At 41.3% G+C, this 25,773-nt stretch overlaps 1 protein-coding gene across 2 annotated transcripts in view; it reads right to left on the bottom strand.

The window, feature by feature from the left end:
• Positions 1–25,267, bottom strand: part of LOC125722369 (sterile alpha motif domain-containing protein 11-like) — a 49,532-nt gene extending 24,265 nt beyond the window's left edge. Inside the window, exons 1-3 of one of the 2 annotated variants that reach the window (XM_048998522.1) lie at positions 24,058–25,267; positions 22,599–22,690; positions 9,631–9,794 (exon numbers count right to left, since the gene is read on the bottom strand). In XM_048998522.1, coding sequence (XP_048854479.1) covers positions 9,631–9,794; positions 22,599–22,690; positions 24,058–24,508 — 707 coding nt within the window. In that variant the 5' untranslated portion in view covers positions 24,509–25,267. The remainder of the gene's footprint in view (positions 1–9,630; positions 9,795–22,598; positions 22,691–24,057) is intronic. The other variant, XM_048998523.1, reaches the window with a different exon arrangement.
• Positions 25,268–25,773: the final 506 nt, after the last annotated feature.

Raw genomic sequence — 25,773 nt, 5'->3', positions numbered from 1 at the left:
CATAACTTCATATGTAAAGGCCGAGTTTTTCATGGCATTATACCATTTTTTTAAAATTTCTTCCCAGTTACTGATAACGGGTCTTCATTCTGACTGTTACCGTTCTATTGTCATCGAAGCTGATACCTGGAGCCTGACAGTAATAACTTGAACAGACATATTCACATCCCTCAACTGCATTTAGTAAAATAAAACAGGGAAACCCTTAAGTAGTGCCCATCATGTGAATACCATAATAGAATCAAACCAATACTTTACAGTTTTATGAAATCTACATAACAAAGTAGTTTTATGACAGGAGCAGTATACCTTTTGTTTGAGAAGATTTACAGCAAATGTGCTTTACTTTGAGAATAGGCTTTCAATGACATGGCTTTTTTCCAGCTTATGGCCCATGTCAGACATCCCACCTGTCCCTGAAGGTCCAGGATTCTCCTGCAAATTGACAACAGCTCTCCAGCGTCCACAAATGGAGCACAATGTCCCAGAAATCAATCATTCCGCTATTCGGCACCGTAAAATTCGCCGACAAGAAGTTTTACCAACCGGTCAGCCAATTTAAGAGCCACCCTGCAGACCCAGTGCCATACAACACTGCCAACCCCCACCCCGGGTGTCCCTCAACAATATACCTAAAATCCCAAAAATTATGCCTACTGTGCGATGCCTGATGTGTATTTCTCTGGTTTTTAGGGCCAATACCAAGTGGAAATGGAAATCGGTGCCACACGTATCACTAATGTGGTTCATTAGAATTCTCCCTGGAGCATAGTACTTAACAAAGAGATTAAGATTAAATCTAAGAATGCTGCTGATGTCGATAGATCCAAAATCAGGCGGTTAGGCTAAAAGCATGAGCGCTAACATCTATCCAGAGTAGTTCAGGGGCAAGTCCCTTTCTCACACAGACATAATGTGATGTAACCGTCTTTTCCTGAATAGCTGGAAGGGTAACACTTTACTTGAGGGGGCACAAGTAAATCAGTAACTTGGTTACTTCTCAAGTACAAATCATGACCAAATAACTGCATGAAATACATGACCCATTATGATTGATTAATGATGAACAAACATGGGATTAGCAAATAACTAACACTTAGTTTCTTGGTAATTAATACATTAAGTAAGAACGTTCTACTACATGAACGTGTTGCCATCTAATGATTATATGTATAGGAAATGCCTTCCTTTACACATCACACATTCCACTCACTGCACCATGAACAGCTCTCTACCTCTCAGGAGCCCTGAGGAATGATGTAGAAATCCAGATTAATATGTGGGTAATATTAGAGGCACATGCAAATACGTCCAGGAAAGTAGGCAGGGCAGCACTCTGTGGGAGGTCTGTGCAATGACCAGTGATGTGTGGCTGGGAAAAAGCCACCACAGCAGAACCCATGCGGCCTTTCAATCACGGCCACAACTGTAGTTTAGAGAGAACAAATTATAGGTCCCAGCCTGCTTAGACACAGCTGCCATACATTAAGCTGCTCTTACACCCTAACAAGCTGACACAGGCAGATACTTCCTGTTCATCCCGGCTCAGAGACCCAGGCTCAGAGTGAAAAGACTGACTCTTTGCTTGACAAAGCATGACCACACTTCTGTCTTCCCGGCCTGACTGCTGAAATGGTCACCTTTCTGCCATTCCGTAAAATCTCACCTTCCTTCCGCTAAGCTTGTCGTTTTCCCACTAACAACATATCCAGTCATTCATTTGAAGGCAGTCATTCATTTGAAGATAATAATGACACACTGCGGCATATTGTCAGGCTGTCTATTGCTCTGCAGATTTTGCTTTAGATATATTTGTTTTTTTTTGATGACACATAAATATGTTACAACAGGGTGAATGTGTATGCTATAAGTTGGTCATAGATTTTGTCAAAGTTCCATATATTCTGTTATTGTGCAGTATATTTTGCCTATTGAGAGCAACTATGAAAACAGCAGTCATGCAATTTTTTTCCACAATTCTATTTAAACACTGGGAAAAAACATGCTTAAGCAATGTTAAAACTATTAAACGTCCACCAGTTTTCTTATTGTAATAGAAAACTGCAATACAATGGTAAAAAGGATTATTACCCGTTAGTGAGATAATTATGCTGTAGCTGAGCTGAATGTTACTCTAAAAATATGTTTTACCCCTTGGTTGGACAAATTATATGACTTTATGGAAGTTAAGAGTGCAGTCATTACAGCATCTGGGTTATTACCATTTGATGAGGCAGGTTGTAAACACTTTACATAGGTGGGTTATTGCTACCTGCCGGTATGATTATCTACTTTCACCCTTTATGGAAGGAGATATTTACCCCTTTTCTGAAGCTTATAGAGACAGATGACTATCTTTTAGCGAGCCGAACTGTTCACCCATTGCTGGGGCTATTGAGCAGAATAAAGCAGGATTCAGCATGACAAAGAAGAACCTCATTCAGTTCACAGGCCCCAAATCAGTCTGCTAATGAAACCTTAGAGACAGGCAGAGCCGCTCAGAATCTATATAAGCAGAGGTCATCTCCATACAGCTACCTCATACTGGTCTGGGGGTGAGATAACTGGCCTGTCAGGGGGGGGGGGAATGCTGAGATCTTTTATCATTAATTATTAGCTAAAGGCGCTAACGTCCATAATCACATCCTAAACCATTCAATACCCGCTCACTCTCAAAATCCATTTACAACAGAATGACCCAGACAAAGAGCCAGATTTTCAGAATGGGGGGGGGGGGGGGGGGGCTGGTTGTAAACATCCCAGTCAAGGTAGCACTTTGCTACTGCCAAAGAACACAACTTCAACAACAGGGGGATGTATGTGTTCTGTTTCACTCATACTGACCCATCCTCGAAATACATGCTGCTCGTGATCCAGATGCACAAACATCTGCTGAGCTCCAACACAGCTTTGGTTGTTATGGATACTTTGAATCACCCACATCTGGCTGCTAGGGGAGACATAGCAATAAAATCAGGAACATCCCATATCCCTACAAAAGTTATGCAAAACTGTCATATGAAGTAAAAAAAAACATTACGGCATGAAAAGAAATGCAGAACCTAACAGAAATCTTGTACAGTCCTGGGACAAGCAGACTTTGTTCTATTCAATTACTTTCTTTAGCCTCCTCACATCCAAATGAAAGACTATTTACACACAGAGACACAAGTGTACAAGATTTCATAGCTGCGGTGCTGTGATGCATTATACAGTAGCTCAGCATACAACCCTAGGTACAAAGTAAATGCTCATATGCATATAAGCCATAACATAGAATATGCATAAAATAGTCACTAATGTCACAACGGTGTGAATCAGCAGCATCTTACAGCTGTTATGCACAGGCTGCTCCAACTGCTGGCAAAGGCAGCAGCCACACGCCACCCACAGATACTATGTTTATTATGAAGCCTTCCTTCCTACTTTGAAGTTGCCCATGAAAACACAGAGTTTGCATAACTGCATGGCTGTACCTCCCACCCCACCCCATTCTCCACTGGGGCGGCTGGGGAACACCTCTGTGTAGGCTGATTTCTCACCAGCCGCCTACAGTGAGCTCCGACATCGTATCCACTGCGTCATGGGACAGAATGACAGAATCTGCCCGGCAGATAATCGGCCTGATACAGTGTGGGTATCTACTGCCTTTCACTGACTCCTATCTAGTTAGACTTGACTCTTATTATGGGTGCAAATGTATGCTGCAGTGCAACCCAAACTAAGAAAGTTCATCACTCAACCTGATGCAGCCTGGGAAGGGTGCATGGCCTTCACAGCTCCGACCAGAATAAATGGTTGGAATGCAAAATATTCTAGAAAATTTTGATGAGACTGAAACCATAAAAAAATGTTTCTTTACATTCAAATCCCCGTTGACAATATATGATTTGATTAAAACTCTTTTCTACCCATATCCTCCATAGAAATTGGATTCGTCTCAAAGCACCATAGTATCACGTACAAAATACAAAAGTATAGCACAATAAAACATACAGTCCGTAAGTCTAAAGTGAAGGCTCGATCTTCCTTTTAAAGGGCTTTATTATACTTTTTCTCACTGTTTATAATTTTATTTTGGGGGTCTACGTAGAAGAAATTTACATGCTTCAGTGTTTCAAAAACACATTTTTTCTCTTTACTGTACATCTCAATTCACTCTGCCTATACCTCTGTCTGAAATGCTCTGTTAGAGCATTAAGCCCTACCCCCCAAGAGTTCAGTGCGTTCCGATTGGTCAGCTTGCCCAATTGGTCAGCTTGCCCTACATGTTCCATCTCTGTCTTGCCGTCTGCATACAGATCCTTGCAGGTAGGCGGCCAATTGGAATTGTTTTACGAGGTGATCTCACCACATCACAGAAGTAAGGCCTGTAATTCCGTTGAGGTGTTTCAGGCAAATTAAAGAATTCTGTTGGGTTACTATGTTTGGTATGTACATTGAGCCTTAAGACTTTGCAGAGCGTTTACATGCACATAAAGCTATATAACATACTAAAGGAACAGGGGGAAAACAGAAAAGCATAAATCTGAACTGTATAACCGTAATCAATGGACAAAATATCATTACATTCATTCTGATTCAAGATTGCATGTTACATTCTTAACTCTTTCAAACATTTGTATCATTAAAGAATTACATATTACACGATTCAAGATACCTGAGATTAAAAATATTTGTTGATTTCCATTCCACACAACAAATAAATAAATGTTTTCAAAAATTAATTAAAACATGTTAGTTTTACTTAAGGGGTAGCGAGAAGAAGAATCTATTAAATTGATGGTATTTAAGATACAGAAAGTATTCAAGATTACAGCCTATAAAACTTTTTATAGTAATTTGAAACAAGTCTTCGAAGCCTTCCAGTATGAAGCTGTACATGACTACGCAGTCAAAAAAGAATGAAAATTTGTATGAACTAATGCAAATATTAAACATTTTAGTACAAGTCAAATAAGATTAGCTGATGTTTCTACTGCAAAGAGAAATGGCAAATACATGGTAATAAATATCAATGATAACATATAATAAAACCAGGAAAGGCAATAAAATGAAAATTTATCAAATGTTAATGCAAGAGAATGCACATTATGTTTTTTTCTGTTGTTTACAGGTTTTATAAATAAAGGCAGCACGGTGGTACAGTGCTTAGCGATGTTGCCTCACACCGTTGGGACCTGGGTTTGAGTCACTGTATGGTCTCCCCATTTCATCGTGGGGCTTCGTCCAAGTGCATCAGTCCTGCCCCCCCACAGTCTAAAAGCTAATTGGGGTTGCCAAATCAGCCATAGGTGTGACTGCGTTTGTGAGCGTGCCCAGCGTGACCAGGTTGGTGCCTCATCCTGAGTTACTCCCCGCTATGCCCTACAAGCTCCTGCAATAGGTTCTGGAACCCCGTGATCCTGCAAAGGACAACTGTGTACAGAAAATGGATGAATGGATTCATTATTTACTATCTTTATTATCATGTGACGTTACACATTGTCTTTAAGAAGTTTTTTCATATTGGTAAATGAAGGATATGGCCAAATCGCCAATATGTGTGAAAGGTGTGTGAGTGGTTATGACCCATCCTGGGTTGTTCCCTGCCTTGTGCGCATAGCCTCCAGGTTAGGCTCAGGACTCCCCGCAACCCTGAACAGGATAAGCAGTTTCAGAAAATTGATGGATTATATATCAACATCACTGTATATATCAACAGAATTCTATGCAACCATTGTCTTGTCTTAAGTGTATCTGTACCCACTGTACATATGAGAGTCACTGACAACTGGAGAGAAATTCCCACTGTGTATGCACATATTTGGCAAAATAAACCTGATTTTGATCCTGATTCTAAATGGTCTGACAGTACTTGCTGTTAACAAGCGTTTTAAGCTTTTAATGGTCTCAACTGCAAATAAAAAGGAAACCTGCAAAAATGTAACTGGTAAAATATCTTAGTATAAGACAGTTTTTCCCGTTGATTTCCTGAAATGGTCTTGTTGGTAATCTTGTGGATAGCTTTTTACAGGAAGGAGAGACAATGTTGTTCCACTCAATGTTATTGGCTTCAAACAATTGATGGGTAACTGAAAAAAGTTGCCTAATTAGTTTGTGTTTAATGTGAAACTATATATACCGGGTTCAAATCTGAACTCTGATCAGATGAAGTCTGAGTTTGGCCCAGGGGTAAATATACTGTAAATGTTTTTCTTCTAAATACTACCATACAGAAGGCTGGTACATTCAAGCAGTGGTCTACACAGTGCCCAAATTATCAGCACACTTTGTAAAGAGGAGTAAAAAAGGACACAAAAAAACTATGTCAATTAGCTCAATCTCACACTGGAAAAATAAGAGAAATCCAGCCTCTAATTGAATTTGAATCCAGGAAAACAAGTATTCCGAAAAAGAAGATAAGAACATAAGAAATTTAGAAACGAGAACTCTCATCAAAATATTTTTTCATAAATAACCACATGTGCCACAATTATTGATATCGCCTAGAAATTTTTGTGGAAAAAAATGTAATTGAAGCATGTTCCCATTTACATTTTACTTTAATAATTTCACCTGAGTGATTATTCATGACTTCCTGTTTTACTGGGGTATAAATATGAGGCGACACACAGACAAATACCCTTAGTTATTCACCAACATAGGTAAAACAAAAGAATATGTAAATGCGTGAACAGACCTTCTTCAATAAGTGATGGCTATAAAAAAATAGCTACATGCCTTAAAATACTTATGTCCACTATTAGGGCAAAATTTAAAAAGTGGAAACAACTGGAGCTGCAATGAACCTGCATTTTGCCCCCATGCAAACATTTTTCCAAGGCTGGACATTTGCAGGAGATCGTAGTCTTTTGGGGTGTCCAATATTAATGAGGCAAAACCTCTGTGCCAACAAACTATTTGGAATAGCATGCCAGAAGAAAGCCTTCGCCTTTATTGCACCTTAAATAAATAAATAAATAAATGCCTGGAGTTCACCGGATGCCTAACCTCCAACACAAGCCTCCAAATCCACACCAAAATGGTGAAGTGACCAGAAACACAAGCTTTTGCCGTGGCTAGCCCTGTGCCCTGACCTAAGCCACACTGAACACCAGTGAGTGAGCTGAAAAGCACAGTCCAAAAGGGGGGACCTCTGAAAGAGAGGAATGGTCTCAGACCCTTTCAATCTCATCGAGCAGCGTAGAAGATTCACTGTTGTTATGTTGGCAAAGGGAGGCTGCAGAAACTACCAAATGCAAGCTGCCAATAACTGTGACACGTGTAATCTTGTTTTAAAAAAAGAATATTTATTGAGAAGGGTTCCTTTTCCCCTGGAATAAACTTTCTTCAAATAAAGGTAGGATTTCTCTGAGAATAAGGTATTTTTAAAATAGTTTTAATCTTTACCACAAGTGCCAATAATTCTAGAGGTCACTGTATAAGCTATTTTCTTGTGCTTGAAATACTTTGAAGTTATTGTTTGCACCTATGCCAGCTTAAATGCATTTTTCGCGATCAATCTTGAAGAGACATCCCATAATTATGTTTGAGGCCATGACATACAATAATTTACTATCCCTTGGTTTTTCTGAGTTCTTAATGAAGGGAGCAGAAGTTCCTAAATGAACTGACCATACTGCATCTACCTTCAATATGCTCATTCTTTACAATACTGCTCTGTGAAAAGAAGCTTACTTGAGTTTTGACTTTTGTCTGGCACACTTACTATTAACCGGATACTGTTCTCTAATCCCTATGTGAGTTCATCTTGTCCAGGTCTACGCAGTAGTTACATTTATACTTCAGCAGACAGTATTGCCAAAAGCACTGTACACTGTGTAAGAAATACAACAGACATCACATGATGGGAAACTTCTGTAATCTGACAGCCTCATGTTTTGTAAAAGAGCCGTCTCAAAATAAAACTTTAAATATGGTTAAGAAAGTCAGTGATTCCTCTCCAAAACAATTTCATATTACATTCCTTTTTTATTAACAAAACAGACATCTTTAAATCACAGCTGTTGGTCATTTGTTAAAACAGTTAAAAATTTAAGACTTTTGTAAGGACCGCATGTTGCTCCATCCTAATAAATCACTAGGGGGCAATAGAGAACACAGCAAATATATTTATTTATAACAACAGGCTTCATTTACAAGTTAGCCTGATTTTTACCCAACAGCCTCTTGCATCTGCAATTAAAAATAATGAACACCTTAGAAGTATCTGAAACAGTAGCTTGCCCAAAGCAACGTTTGCTACTCTCCTTAAAAACCCAGAAGCTCAACTCACCCAAAGTCTGTGGTATGCAACCCATATCAGCGTCTTCCCTGTGTAATCATTTTAAATTACTTAGCTAATAACAGTGGTTATAAATATTATTAAAAAATCAGAATGTATCATTGTGATTCTTATTAAAATGAATGAATCATGCCTTATTATTTGGAGTTTTGAACTCCTTAAACACATTGTGGAACAGTACCCAACACCATTTAGCAACAAAAAAAGAGCTTGAAATACCTGCAGATTATGAAAGAAACACTGGTCTAGCAGCCAGTTTAATGTATCTAAACTATCCAAACATACACATATATTAAAGTGACAGCTGGAGCGACCAAAGCAGTCAGTATCGCTCCAGTCAAGACAGAGGAATAGAGGAATATGATGTGTACACACAATCCAAATGGCAAAACATGCTTTGGGGAACTGGGCAGCATATACATTTTAATTCCAAAAGTCAGAGTAAGTGAAGCACATTGACACCATAAAAAGAGCGGCATCCTCTTTTAGCAGCTAATCTTGTCAAATGACATGTCGTCCATTGCACATCTGACCAGCCTTTTTCCAGCACCTACTCCCAGCAAACTTAGAGAAGCACTTCACTGATCGCCAGGCCAGTCATTTTTCATTCTCACCTCTAGTGGTATATTTGGTTTATGAATGTGAGAAAGTGCACATATGTGGGAGGATGTTTTACGGGGTCAGGTCAAGCTGCCAGCTTCTGCTTTTGAATGTATTCATTTCTCCAGTGCAGGCTCCCTATCCATGACAGCAGCTAACTAAACTTGGGGTATCTGGTTAATATGACAAAGCAAGACTAACATCATTGAAAGAATACATTGTAACACTTAAGTACTGCATGTTTGGCACCTAAACCACAGAAATTCTGGTATGTTTGTGCATACTGGCAATAAAGCGAGTTCTGAGAACAATTCAGGATCAACTCATCTCAGGACTCCATGTCACAAACATATATATTTATGGGGGGGGGGGGTTTCTGCACCCAGACAAGCATGTTTTTTGAGAGTCCTAAACTGTTCTAGAGGCCAGAATGCATCACACAGTCAAGACATATGTGGTAAACATTGTTGTTGCATGAGATCTGGCTTCCATAGCAAATATTCAGAGTCACACAGGGACACAAAGAGATACCGAGAGTCACACAGAGCAGTGTTTCTCAATCCGGTCCTCAGGGACCCCCACACCGTCCACATGTCTCTTCACTCACAGCTCTGTCAGACAGTCCATATTTTTGCTCCCTCCCACTCCTGGTAGGAACAAAACTGTGGACTGTCTGTGGGTCCCAGAGGACTGTGTTAGGAAACACTGCAGTAGAGGCAATGAAGCAGAAATGATGGTCTGACCTCTTTCTTACAGCAGGGAAATGAAGCTCTTGCTCCTGCTTGATGTCAGCATGGCCGCTGCAGCCGTCGCTGTCGTCGCTGCTGAATGCCGAAGCCAGCTCCCTCTTGGGGGTGCGAGTCAGGGCCAGGGGTGTGGAGCGTTTCTCAGCCAGGCGTCCACGGTTCTGCGCACAGGGAGTGCCATGTCACCACGCAGTCCCCGAACAACCCCCAAACAGCCTCATGCAGCCCATGTGAGAAGACAGGCGCTCTTACGCCTCCGTCAATGGGCAGGCAGGCAGGCAGGAGGCAGACGATGATCGGGGCAATCCACAATATTAAAGATACTACAGGAGCTTTAGGTTTAGTAAGAATACTAAACCAGCACTACAGTCATTCAATAATGAAATTTACCAGTGATGAGCACAGCGTTTCACAGACTCAAATGAACTGGAGACGAGGCAGGAGAGTAAGAAAGAGACTGAGTGAACCCTGGTACCGGGAAAGCAGTATCTGCCCATTTTGTGGTTAATTTTGAAGATGCTATATTCTGGTGCTAAGCCAATAATTCCCATAAATGGTAATGTTCCTTTAAATTCAAGTAGCAGCAACATAGCTTTGCATTATTAATCTCTGCTTAAAAATTAATCATACTGTCGGGTTGCAAACCATTACTATGAGAACCTTTGATTTTATCTCCTAAAATGCATGCCTGTAATGGCTCATGTTTAGTCTTAATCTCTGATTTTAAATTTCACTCTATCCTGCTTTGGTCTTTCTGTGCTTAAAAAAAATCCGTTGATCATTTCCTATAAGGTGTTTTGTAGTCCAACATGAAACAGAAAAATAAAAATGGAAAATAAATCATATATCATAACCAGACAAGGATACAAGAATTATGTTTCAGCCCTAGAGGTATTGATCTGAACATCATCTTTTAAACCTGTCATGATACACGAATAACCCCATTTGGGGTCACAAACATATCATGAAAACTTATTTCTAGGAAACTTCATAGAAGTAAACACAGAACTAACATTTATTTAAATATTAAAATATTTAATCAATTTGATTGTAAGATTTACTGTGAATTTTAATATAAAACATCCATAAGAGAGAATGTGTTACAAACATTATCATAACAAGGTGAATGTGAGCCTAAAGCAATAAGCAATGACTAAGGCCCTAATGGTAACTGCTAGGTAACACAGTTACAGACTGGTATACTGGGAGCAGTGGGTGGGAACAGGTCAGCAGAAGGTCAGTTGGCTTTGGGTCATGGTGGTTTCCTGTCCCTAAATTCCCTCTTCAAACTTCTAATGAGGGAGAATGAAAGACAGAGAGCTTAAGCTTTTCAGGCAATTCATGGAGATCATGATGGATTAGTGTGTCACTTTGTGTGCACACACACTCATGCATGCATCCACACACACACGCATACATCCACACACACATGCATGCATCCACACACACATGCATGCATCCACACATACGCACACACACATGCATGCATCCACACATACGCACACACACATGCATTCACACATACGCACACATACGCGCACCCACACATGCATGCATCCACACATACTCACACTAACGCGCACCCAGACATGCATCCACACATACGCGCACCCACACATGCATGCATCCACACATACGCACACACACGTACACCCACACATGCATGCATCCACACATACGCACACACACGCGCACCCACACATGCATGCATCCACACACGCGCGCACACACATGCATTCACACATACACGCACACACATACATACATGGTACATGCGCACACATGCATGAATGGACACGGACGTACAGGCACTCGCACACACACGCACACCCACACATGTACGCACACCCACACACATTCACACACGTAAGTGCATGCACACACACATATTCACACACAAGCAAACATGTACACATGCACATAAACACACACATGAAAAAACACGCATGCACACATGCAGACACATATACACACCCCACAAAGACATTCACACACACATGTACACATGCGCGCATATACACACACACGTAAACATGCGTGCACACACACATACGCACACACACATGAGCGCACAAACCTTCACATACCCATACATACACGCACACACATGTTGGTCCACAAATACACGCACGCACACACACACACACACACAGAGCAAGACAGGAACACTCACTAGCCTAACTCTGAAATCCCACACACTTCCGATACATACAATAATACCCAAAAACACATACACAACATACTTTATTCCATATTCTGCTATTTTGTAAGGACCAATCCATACAGAGAAATACTGAAGCACACGCACACATAGGCACCGACACATATAAACACACCCACACACTCCTCTATCATACATGTATTCATTTATCTGATGCTTTTATCCAAAGCAACTTAAAGTAGAGGAAAGAGCTACAATTTAAATGACAATTGACTAATTGATAATTGACACTTTTTATTGATTTATTGAAATTGCCTCCCACAACTTGCTCTTTTTTCATAGAGGAAGTTGTCTGCGAAGGGCTGCCACCCGTAGCGGCGCCCAGGGAGCTGGGGGTTAAGGGCCTTGCTCAAGGACCCACAGGCTGGGTTTGAACCTGCGACCTTCTGATTACAGGCACACAGGCTTAGCCCACTGAGCCACACGCTGCCCCCAAGTGTGTTCCCTGGAATTGGAACCCACATCCTTTGCATTACAATCACATTGCACAGCTCCACTTGTTGAACTTCAGGAGCAAGAAATCACACCTGTCCAGGCCCCCAACTTACATGGTCTGCTAGGGCTGTGAGGCCGTGAAGTGGGCCAGGGGGTAGACAGGTGTGCCCCCCTCCTGTTGTCATATAGCACACAAAAAAAGGAAAATAAAAGCAGAAAAAACTCTGAGGAGAGACCAGTCACATGTCTGCAGCCATTTTTTTGCACATGCCTTTTCAAATATCTGCTTCTCACATTGGTGATTTCATTTTTATTGTTTCTGCCTTGAAAAATACCCTACAGACAAGGTGCCCACTAGGAAGTCGAAACCTGCCTGCCCATCACACAGGGGAACATTCTGGCAAGAGGTGCATTCCTGCTTGTGTCCTGCCTTCCCATTCTCTATATCGACATGTTGGTAATTCTCCATCTCTCAGTCTGAAGGCTACAGGTAATTCCATCCATGATTTTACCCCCTGAAAGTAATAAAAGGACAAGCGTACCATCACAGATCATCTTCCTGACTCCTTAAAATCACAGTCACCCTCCCCTCACAATCAGTGATGAAAAACATCCACACACACCCAACAAACACAACTACAGCTCAGACCACAGCAAACAAAGAATTTCTTCTGTTCTCCAAGAAGTTACTGATATCTTGTTAGATGGCAAGAAAAACACGTTTTGGCTCCCAAACCTCTACTCAGGGGCACCTCAGCCATTCCATGTGTTTGTTAAATTGCACCACCAGCTCACATAATTAACTTGTTAATTAACTTGATGAAGTATTTATTAGCCAAACAATGTGTGCAAGTAGGTGAGTTCAACAAAAACATTGATATATAGGATCGTAAATGAAAATCCTAGGACGTCCTTAGGAAAGGTTTTAAAATGGCTAAGCTGACAAACTTTAAAAGAAATAAATATCATAGTTTAACACCAACATGAAAATTATTTAAGTATGATTTTCTTTGACTGCCTCAGAGTTTTGCACTATTAGTACTGTAAATATTTCCATATGGTTGACTAACAGCTGAGCTAGCGTGAGATGAATTCTGCATTATCCCCTCAGCCTGAATGTGAAATGCCAAATAATAGACACACGTTGGAGCACATAAATACCACAGCTACTTAGATAACATATTACTGAGCCAGCTGGGAAGGGTAGTCCTGAATCAGCAGGCAGAAAAACGTGCCAATTGAAGTCTCGGGGAATGCAGTTGTGCTCTTTTACAATTTCATAATTACTTCCCATTAAATGTTTCAGTAAGCAATTAGCTCTAGAAACGAATACAAACGAATACTCGGTTGGCGAGTGTTTTGCAAGGCGAACAAAATTTTTAAATAAACTATAACTTGATAAACGAGCGAGGTCTTGCAATACGAGTATTTAGTAAAGGTACTGGAAAAATGGCCCCCATCAAGAAGAAGGTGGTAAGAAGAAGGTGATTACTGTGGAGGTTAAGAAGGAAATAATTTGCCTTTGTTGTGTTGTTGTTAATGTTAATGGTTATATTTCCTTATTGTCGCGCGTGTGTTTGCCCGTGTCTTGTGTGTACCAGGTCCGACCCTCATGTGTAATTATCTTACGTAAATCTTACACTTCGACGTCTGACAACCTTGTGTTTCCTATGTGTAAATGGTTCGTTGGGTGTCTAATGTAACCCTTTTCAGGACTACCAATAAAGAGCGTGTTTTCCCTGATAAGTGAGTTTCCGTGTCTGTCTCTGCTCCCGCGATGATTCGGTTCGCCGGACGCCACAGTAGTTTTACTTTATGTTTTGTATTAATCATTTTTATATAAATAATTCTGGGTTGTGGAACCAATCATCTGAGTTTCCATTATTTCTTATGGGAAAATTTGCTTTGATGTACGAGTGTTTTGGATTACGAGCACGTTTCCAGAACGAATTATACTCGCAATACGAGGTTTTACTGTATACCACTAAACAACTTAATATAATTTTATCATGAGTATACGAATTTAGATGTATATATAACTTTCTTACGAGTGCATCTTTTAATTAACAGCATTATAAAACACTTCTATAATTTATAAATGTAGAATTAAAACCGTGTAACAGCCACAGCAAAGACTATTTAAGTGACCCCAGCTGTACTCCATGAGCAGCCTTCAGGTATAGGTCTGGGGGGAGGAGTGGGAGTCTCACCATCACCAGCTTCCGAGCTCCACCTCTATTCAGCTATAGTGCAGGCTTCCCCTGGGACAGCCTGAAAGACGAGGGCTACTTTAAATAAATCCATTTGCACAACTGTCCCCCAAGCCAGCCCTGCAGTTGGAGGCAGTTAAAGTCCATCTTGACAAGACCCAACCTCATTTGAAAAACAGACCTACATCTCCAAATGACCTTAAGGGTTTCTCACTGGCCATGCACTGCTCCATTAAGAGTGTCTCACTTGTTAAGGGTCTCCCTTGTTAAGAGGTAGCTCAGGGCCCCTGTAAATGTCCTTAAAAAAAGTAAAACACAGTTCCTCTAAGAGCAGCCTCTCTCACTAGCCACACATTCCGATTTCTACCACACGTATGTTCGGAGCAAAACTCACATTGCATATTAATTCACAGCATGCCAACTGAGACCTCCAGCTGGACTAATGCGGCCATTACACCAGCCAATGGTCGTTACCTCAAACACAGCTACACCACCGAAATCGAGGAGGACTATGTACTAGACTACCAAACATCCAGGTTTTTCATGAGAGAAACCCCAGCACCGAGTCCCAAATGTTTGCGTCCTTATACTTGTGGGACTTCCCAGAGATGGAAGGATTTAGCATTTTTTGTTTTGTTGGAGGGAAAGAAAAAGGTCTGTTTTGGTAAAAAGGTCTTGACAGAGAGGAGATGCAGACTGCGAGTGACGCAAAAGATATGCAGGCAGACATAGAGGGCAGTGGCAGCCCACAGCATTCCTGCAGCTGCAGATCCCTGCCCTTCCCCCCTCCCTCTCTCTCTGGGGGGGAATGCCTAATGAGTCACGCGCCCGAGTGGCGCGACCTCTTCGTGTGTGAGCGTGGGTGGGATGGCGGGGCGACAGGGCGGCGGATTGGCGTGAGCCCAGAGCTGAAAGGGAGGGGGGAGGAGGGGGGCAGAGAATACAGGGCCATACAGCCTGCTCTTTACCGACACAATCAAGCCAAACAGCAAGAAGGTAAAGAGAAGTGCAAACGCGCTTTCACATGTCTCTCACAAACATCAGGGCAAACATGTTCTCTGACGCGGCACTCCCAAACATCAGCGTAAACGTGCCGTTTCATGTGGCACTTGCAAACATTAGTAAAAATGGGTCTCTTTCTCTGCACTCACATATATCACCATAAACGCACTCTCTCACGCAGCACTCGCAAACATCAGCGCAAACGCACTCTCTCACGCAGCACTCGCAAACATCATCGCAAACGCACTCTCTCACGCGGCACTCGCAAACATCAGCGCAAACACGCTGTCTCACACGACACTCGTAAAGATCAGTGCAAACGCGCTCGCTCACGCGGGCGGCACTAGCAAGCATCAGCGCAAACGCGCTCTCTCACGCGGGCGGCATTAGCAAACATTAGTGCAAACGCGCTCTCTCACACGGCACTCGCAAACATCAGCGCAAACACGCTGTCTCATACGACACTCGCAAACATCAGCGCAAACGCGCTCTCTCACACTGCACTCGCAAACATCAGCGCAAATGCGCTCTCTTGCACTCACAAGGCGACACTATTTTCACACCGGTTTTTGGTAGTAACTACAGCATACTTTACATGATATACACTGTCCTTTCATTCAGTTCCCCTCATAAGAAAAGCTACAAGGCATTTAACCGAAGCACAGGCTAACTGAGGCAGCCATGTGTAGCTTACCAGTCCGAGCAATTCAGGGGACCGGGAAGCCAGCTCCAAACACAGAGAGCATGTAACCTAGACAGCAGAGAACTGAAGATGGTGCAGACATCTATGCTATATATATTCATCTTCCTAAATTGGTAGAATTTCAGATATGTAGTTTCAGATTAAAACAGCTACTCAGTGAAAACACCACAATATTTACAGCTAAAGTGAAAACAGGTGCCATTAAAGACCATCAACCTCTGCGCCACTGTCTATTTATCCGACTGGCGGTTCCTTCCTATTGTGAGCCATTAGATACTGGGCTAATTCACCACCACGACCCTCCACCTTGGTGTTTTGAAATTTGAGTTTCCTGTCCATACCAACATCCCAGCTCTACCCAAGCTCCTTGGCCTGGCAATGCCAACAGGCCAAACCATGGCCTGCGTTATTCCTGTAATAGTGCTAAGATGAGAGATGACCTGGATTTGCACTCACAAATCCTCTATAATGCTAGGCTAACATGACTAGCATTGACAAATTTCCAGGAAACAAGAATTTCTTACTTGGCTATTATGCTTTTAGAAAAGACTTTTCTACAAAAGTACAGACAATGCTGAATGTTTTATTCAGTGATACAGCTGGATACTTCATGTTAATATCAGCTTGTTTATGTTATGTGTTAATTTAAATGTGCGTGTGTGTTTCTCTAATGAGGAAGTAGCAGAGTGAGAGTAATAGTTTGGATCTGTAGTTGTCTGACTTGAGTGATTTGATTTAACACACAGATTGAGCAGAAAGCAGGCTGACAGAGGACACAGGCGTACACACACACGCACACACACACACACACACACATGGCGCCGCCGGCTCTGCGCCTGTCCCAGGGAAAGATCCGGCCAGCAGTTGCCATGGCAGCCCAGCCTCAGTGCCAGGGGGACGGCAGAAAAGAAGCTGAGCACACACACAGACACACAGATGGTTACTGTGCCAAACCCCCCACAGCGAGTCGCCGAGAGACACAGAGGCGTCTCGCTCACTGGCCCACGTCGGCCTCAGAGCCATTCTGACACTCTGCCACTAGTCAGGCTGTGCGGCGACCAGAGAACAAGCCACCAGGACTGCTGGCAGCATCTGCTCTTATGTTTCTTATAAGGTGCTCCATGAAATATGTTTACAATGTCTACTAGAGACAATAACCCTTTGGGGGACAACAGATTCAAGCTGCTGGTTAGTTTTTAATAAAATGTTTGTGCTCTTTCATCAAATACAACTGTTAAGTGTAACAAGCAACAGGATAATAGTTGAGGAACCTGTATGTCTGGAAATTATGAGAGTGTGTTAATAAAGATACACACAGTATCATTCCAGAAAGCTGTTCTCATTCAGAATCTTCACAAATACATGACACACCCCATTTGCATCACTGTAATTTAGAAAACATACAGGTTAACTATTAACTAAATATTTCCTAGCCTTTAAATTTGGCAGGCATTTCTATAACTGTGAGTTAGAAATGCAGAAATCTTGAAAGTTTGATGATAATGGTTTTCAAATTAGCATAATATGCAACTTTGTGAAAAAGAAAAAGAAACATACTTCTGGTTTGCTTGAAACAAGCGTTATTTTCTGTATAAGGATGTGCAGGTAGGCTAGAGTTTAGCACTTAAATTAGACAGGTCTGGCCCTGGCATATTCCTGCATTCACAGGCACAGCTAATCCCCCACATTTCCCTTGGCTGGACTCTGACTGAGCTGAATGGCAGACAGCAGGGCCTCTCCCCTTTCCATAGCGGCCCTGAGCGGCACCCTGGCCCCAAACACAAAATCTCTTCATGAATGTTTTTGCTTCCTCTAGGATGCTGCAGGAAAAGCCCTGGCTCCAGGGCTATTTATGAGCCAGCAGGGAGAGCAATTTCCTGCTTTCCTCCGCCATTTCCGCTGCCCTGGCAGCAAGAAGAAAGCCGACTCCCCACAGGAGGCCGCGGGGATAGCATAGAGGCTGGTGTGTGGGAGAACTCTTAAAGGCACGGTGCACCAGTTAGCTACCATTGGCCGCACTGTCCGCTGTCAATGTTACACTTCAGGATGACACCCTGCATATGACTGCACACTACATACTAACCAAATGCTATACTATGTACTATGTACACTGCAGGTGTCAACCTGATGCAAACCACAATGCACCTAAACCAAACCATGGCACTAGGCCCCTTGTAGGTCCGAGAACTCTATAGGTCGAGTTCAATTATCCTTCAGTTATTGCACTTGTCTAGAACTAATAATGAATACCAGCCACACAAAATGATGCTCTGTATGTAGATGACACAATGAATTCATTTCTATTTCTAAAAGTGCAGGGGTGTAATTCACAATTACAACATAGGCAAGCTCAAGACAAAGATAAAAAACATAAACCACGAAAAACAGTGATATACGCAGTACATAACCTGTAACAGACAAAATTATAAACAAATCCAACGTGCCACAGCAAAAATGACAATAAAATCATAACACAAAGAATCACAGCACAAGCCAACTCAACAACACAGCAGCCCAGCCCAGCACAACCCAACAAAGAGAACACAACACAAATCAAAATCACAAGTGCTACATATCAAACACAACGCTATATTCAATAATAGAAATACAATGCAACCTGAAGCAATTCACTACACCCTAACACAGCAATACAACTTCTGAGGGCTACACAAGCACCTCAAGACAGCAAGCAGTTTTTAGCTCAAAATTTGATCACTTGCTGTGTCTCTCAGCACTGTCAGGTGATTCTTCCCATCCAACCACCTGAATCCACTCTATTTTTACTCATCTCTGATAAAAAAAAAAAGCCCTCGTAGGAACAGGCACCTAACAACTCAGAAAACATTATAATTATTTTTATTGCAGTTCTTATAATTAAGAATATTTGGCTAATACTACCAAATCAATATGAAACTCAAAAAAATCTATTGTCAAGTGGTGTAAATATGGTGTAAAGCGTATTCTGACGACTGATACTTCCCTCATGTCCTGTAAAATATAGATAGGTGTGACTAATGACTGTTTGCCAAAGGAATATTGGAATCATGAACAATCAACTCCTTACTTACTTACTAAAGATATGGGAATAGACAGTAAATCTTATAAAAACCAAAAGTTATGCAACATAGCTGTGACTGTTATCATTGCATGTGTATCTGTCCGTGTGTTTCTATGCGTCTCTCTGTTCCTGTCCTGTGGGAAGGTGACCCAGATCAGAGGATGCTCAGCAGTGGGGGGTAGGGGTTGCATACATTTCCCATATTTTTTTCTTATTACATTAATTTATATAAATTATATGATTTACTCTGTACTTTTAATTAGTTTCAGCATGAAATAGACAGTGGCGACCAAATGGCTAAAATGTCACAAAAAAATTGTGAAATATGTATGTTGTATTTATGTCACTATTACAAAGAGCATTCTAGAATGTGTGCAGCTTCATGGCTAGTTCATTCAGAATCAGCAATATCTTGCAGGTCTTCTAACGTGATTTTTTTTGTTAATCATACATTACACTCCTGAGGCAGCACAATCCAATAAAACCCATTGAAGGGCAGCTTCATTTGACTTCAATGGTACTTCTGTTTTCAGTACAGCAAAGCTAGATATTTATTGGACAAATGCTCCAAAGTGTAATTAAGCTCAGTGTCTCTGGGAGCACATGGGGCAGTGGGCGGGCCAGAATGCTGGGCTGTTGCATGATGATTGGAGGAAATGTCAAAGGGGCTAAACCTCTTTTTGATTGATAACATTTTGAAATTATACTTCAGCATCAGAGCATTTCAAATTCAGTTCAGTTCAATTTCAAGTTCCCATGCAAATTTTTGGGAAGTGAAGCCTTCCCATTTTTTAGATTTTCATTTGCACATATTCTACTCTAAGTAACAACATAAATGTAGTGTTCTTGAGTTAGCTTCTTGTTTCTTTAGTAAGGTTACTTCGTTAGTAGGTTAGTAAAGTTTGTTTGTTTATTTCAAACTACGTTGTGGACTGGTCAGCTTCCCCTGTTTGAAAGACCACCAACCACCACTGCAAATAGCCCATATTTGAGGTGATTATACTTTGCTTTTGAATGTTTTCTCTCATTCTTGGTGGGTCCTTTGTAACTTTTTTCTTTCTTTTCAATGTGTGCAAAAACTATTGTTGCAAAAAAGCAATTCGAACAAACTACAGATCAGAGATTCTTAACCTGGGGTGGACATTTCAGGTGGTCTCTAAACACTCCGGATTTACACTACCTCCTACCTGAAGTGGAGCATTTCCTTCAAATGTGAATGTATGCAGCAAACCACATGAGTGTCACCAACAGATATTTCCATATCACATTACAGTTGATACAGATGAATATAATGCATTACATGGTATTCTATAGGTTTCAGCCGACAAAGGGAACCATGGGACAAGAAAGGTTAAGGAGCCCTGGTTTAAATAGAAAGAGCTGGAAGCCAGAGAAATGGACTGAGACAATGGGGGAAAAGAAGGAGCAGGTAGGCAGACATCCATTCTGAGGACACTGATCTGGCTAAGAGGAAGGACAGATTTTGAGAGTAAAGTAACGACTGGAGGGAATGGGGTGGTGGTGCCGGATACAGACTTAGGTACTTTTAGGTCTCTCACTGAATGTGGGCATGCTTTCCAAAAGATATATACATTTATTTATGGTGCTGCAAGGGAACAATGTCATTGAAGAGACAACACTGCTAAAGAAAAGTTAAAATTCTAGCAACTAAATGTCAGTTAGTACAAATAAATACTTAAATTTATTGAAGTTGAGTACATTATGGGTATTTCACAGATGAATCCCACTTGCTTATATATATATAAAAAGTAGCACAATTACACTGTCATAGATAAAGGAGATAATACTATAGGATACTATCCTCAGACCCAACGTACCAAGACAACAAGATGGGATGCAAATCCCACCAGCATGTCAATGTAAGCTACACAATGGAATTCAATTGACAACTGTATGCATGCTCTGGAGAAAAATCACGGCATAATAAAGTTCATTAAAATCAAGGTCACTAAGAAAAAAAAGGTGAGACCTTAAAGCACCCTGAATCACGGGAGTCAATATGATTTGTGTCTACATCCAAGCTTTTGTTTTTCATGAACAGGACCACAATCAAAGCAGCCTTGACATGAGCACAGTAGTCACTCTCTGTTACTTTCTCAATGTTTTCTCTCTCATAATCTGTATCTTATGATTCATATTGACTGACAGCAGCAAACTAACATTGACTGGTGTGCATATATGTGGATTGCATGGGTTTAGACCTTTCTACATTTGCCTACAGTCCATGCCATTACAGTGTTAAGCGATTAGCTTACCTGTATCAGTCACAGACTTCTAGCTTATTCTAAACCCCCTTTACACTGTGTGCCATACACTGAGTAATCGGCAGGAGCCAAGGCGAGAGTCTCCTAAGCCTCTTACACCCTTCCCTCTGGATTAAACCAGCGAAGGCGACAACAGGTACATTTTGCTCCAATTTTATTTTTGCAATTACTCCCTTAGATGAAGCCATTGGGAATTATTTTTTACAAGCCGGTATTTCAGGTGACTGGGAGACCGAAGTGCAGGCACTTGGCACAGGGGAAAAATCGTCACGGCGTCTGCCACTGACCAGCATCAGGCTTGGGGGGTGGGGGGGGGGCTTAGCAAACAAAGAGAAGATTCCCCGTCAGCCGGGACCAGCACATGGCAAACGAGTCATAGCCCAAGAGCCGGAACGAATAGCCATGGCACAGAAAATACGGGGACGTTAGAATTAAAACCTGAACACAAAACATCTCAAAGTGTTTAGACTGCACTCTTCTTTCGTGTTTTATTTGTTCATTCTGGACAAAAATATAAAGAGTGACAACACACTCATTTGTAAATTTTGGAACAGACTTTATATATAATATTTTATAGTTGTCAAAGACCAAATGACATTAACTTTAAGAGGAATATATACAATTTTATTGGCAATTTACATCTAAAATACACAGGCACAATAAAGGCATACACACCTAATGTACTACATAAAACATGATGATGCTGATACAATCCACATGTTCACAGCACAAAAATATATTAAGACAATCCAAAAAGACACATATCCACAGACCAACTAACTACCATCTCCCTAATTGTTTTCACTTTCCTAGATAAATTTTCTCTTTCTTTCTTTGGTTTTAACTGCATGTATGTGAGCACTAACAATCAGAGTGAGTCTCTGCGTATCTGTGAACATACTCAGCCATATAAACCTGATTTGCAAACCTGTTTTTCAAGAATGTGCAAATAATAGACTAAAAGTTGGTTTTTAGCATATTTGTCTTGAACCTGTCCTGAATCAAAAGCAATTAAAGAAGGATTGAAACACTCATTTAACTGTCCTCTTACCACTGGAGACGAAATTCGACACCCAGGGCAATCACAGATTGGTGGATGTACCTGTAAAATTCCTTTGGACATAAGAGTCTTCAAACTTTTCCCTGTAGGAGAGAGAGAGCATCCTAAAAATGATGTTCACAGCCAGTTCACTGACAAGGACTAATTTGAATGTGCAATATTTTGGTAAATATAAAATTAAATCTTTTGGTGACCAGCAGCAACATATAGACAATGTTAAATACCAAAGGCTCTGTGGGCAGAAAAATAACTAATGCAATCCTTACCCTTCTGTTTGTGGTTGGGCGATGGGACTTACAGTGGTATGAAACTGGTAGTAATCAACCTAGATTTGCTGTGAGCATTGTCTCTCAAAATTTCATATTAGACTTTACCAAAACAGTTATCTACCGCTGACAATACATGTACCTGAGATTAAACAATCTGGGTGAAAAAAAACATCCCTAATCCATGACTCCACTTTACATACCTCTTATCAAGCACAGGGTCACAGTGGATATTTAGTAATGTACTTAATGGACACTCTTAGCTATTGGTGAATAGGTTTTCACCATTCGGTCACAGTCTTCACACAGTACTCTTATTGCACATTAAGAGTTTGACCTTCTTTAGTTACCCTAATACGAAACACAATGCTGCAAGACATGCAACTATTTTAGGCTCGCTTGTTATTTTGGGTACCAAAAGCATTAGCCCATCAATGGACGTGAGGTCACCGCATCCAGCGGCAAGGAGGTCCAGTAATACAGTTTTACATTTTATTCATGCACCTGGCGCTTTTATCCAAAGCGACTTACAGTAGAGGGAAGGGTTACAATGTAGCACGTGCGCTCCCTCAGATAAACTGTATCCCTAATAATTTTCAAAGCGTGCATCGATTGCAACAATATATGTTTATATATAATATGTATACAGGTATATTACATGCTATACAAACATCCCTATTATAACCACAACAGCTCTGTTGTCAGCGATAACTGGGCACAAGGAAAAATAGCTTTTATTCTTACGTTTACTAACGTACATATCGTTAATACAAAAGAATGTACCCCTATATATTCTGCCAGTTTCAGCCGCTCCACATTTACAGCTCATCTCAAATCTGCGCTCGCCCTTTTCCTTTAACTCACTTTATATTACTGTCATTTACATTAACGTTTGAACCTGCTAAATATATTTGCTGCATGCTAACAATTTCATTACTTTATGCTGGACCCAAATCTCATTCTATAGATATTTTAATTTCATTTAAATTTCAGTTCCGAGATTCCAAAGTGCGCCCAAGAAACATGTGCTCCATGGTCCTGTTTCTCTTCTAATAATATTTTTTTCTGTTCTATAAGCCCTTCCATTAGCTCTGAAGCAAATCTGGGTATCTACAGCCAATCAATAACAGCAAGGGCATAAATCAAACACGTCGGTTATTTGCGTTACGAGAATAAAAGCTTACCCTTGTGCCTGATACTACGTTTCCAGTCTTTTGCCGTCTCCCTTCCACTGACAAACTGGAATTCGTTAGGGGTGAGCCACTCTCCGCGGTATTTGATCGAGGGTCCTTTGCTGCCCTGGCACAACTTATTGATGTACAGCAAGGCTTTGTTCTCCCCGCATTCCACCTCGATGCAGGGCTCTCCGTTGTCAAAGAAAGGCTGGAAGTCGGGTATAGAGGAGAACCTCTCCAGCATTAAGTCATCGGGGTGGTGAAGGTGCTGGTTGTGAAGTGCCGCGTCCTGCAGTCCCAAGTAAACCCGATGATGGGCGAAAATGTGATCATAAGGCGGTGGATGAGGGGTCACCACGGGGATAGCGGTGGCATTTAAAGGGGCCAGGTATTCCGACTGGTTAAAGGCAGCCAGTGCCATATCATCCCCATCGAGTGTCTCCTTTTTTATTGCTGGCATATTAGTGAGAGCGTGGCGGTGGTAACAAGTGAAATCAGCTTTTGCGTCCTCTTTGCGGAGTTGGTCAGCCCTCGGCAGGAAGACAGTCCACCTCGTTTTCCACGGGGATTGCAGGTCGCTTTCTGGAAGTACTCCTTTTAAGTTGCCCGACAAATTGCCATTGCCGACTTTCCGGCTCTGAATCGCGTCGCTCTCCACGGGGCTCACAGCTCCACTCTGCTTAGGGGCTCCTGCCCACTACATCTAATCGGACTCGCACCACTAATGCTTGACATTTCGGAGGGAGCTCAGCCGTGGTCATTATGTTGATTAAAATTAGCACTGATCCCACATCTATCCCACGCGCACTATGTTTTAAGAAGATTTCTTTAAGTTCCCGTCATGTGCTTTTACATGCGTATTGTTAACCCAGAAATCTGCTTTTAAATAAATACTTCCCGATTGTCTTGATGTACATAAAATGTCAAAATGTTACTCTTTCTTCCTGGGTATATAGCCCAGTTGCTATACTTAAATGTTGCTTGCTTTGTATGGTATTAGATTTAAACAGAACGCATTTGCTTAAAGTTTTCCATATCATTTACGAAGCGCTAACTACACAAATAACCTTTGACCTCCTTAATTCTATAACTGCTCGAGTGAACTAATTGTCTGTAGCTGGTGGGACGTTTAAGACGATTTAACCCTACATATTTAAAATCGCGGCTTAGCAAGGAGACCCAGACCAAACAAAATTTCCACTCTTCGCCGCCTCTCCAACTTGGCCCATTTAAACAGCGCCGGCTTTGCAAGCGCTAAAATGACGAAGGGGGGTCACGACGTACGTCGCTTAGTGCAATTCAAAAACGGAAACCACAATTTCCTATGGAAGATTATAAGCACAAAAATTCAAATGGCAATTCATTTTGCAATTGTCAATTCAATATTCAACCAGAGCATGCATTTGTCATTTCAATATTTAATCTGTGCATGTAATTTGAAAATACATTTTGCAATCGGCAATTCAATGTGCAAAGTGCTTATGCAATCCTTAATTCATTTCATAATGTTTTGAATAAAAAATAGAATGACAATTCACTGAATTGCATTTCGTTTTGCCATGGGCTTTTTGCCTCTTTATTCAAATGGCAATGGCGTCCCCGGGAATTGCATTGCATGTTGGGGAGAAAACTCAATTTGCAATTCCCAACTGTCAGATCGCTCATCAAGGTGGACCTTCATTAACGACGTCACTTCCTTGTTTAGGGCCTCGCTACCATTGATTT

Source organism: Brienomyrus brachyistius, unplaced genomic scaffold, assembly GCF_023856365.1.
Source record: "Brienomyrus brachyistius isolate T26 unplaced genomic scaffold, BBRACH_0.4 scaffold38, whole genome shotgun sequence".
Classification (NCBI taxonomy): Eukaryota; Metazoa; Chordata; class Actinopteri; order Osteoglossiformes; family Mormyridae; genus Brienomyrus; species Brienomyrus brachyistius.
This window is presented reverse-complemented; position numbering and strand designations above follow the sequence as displayed.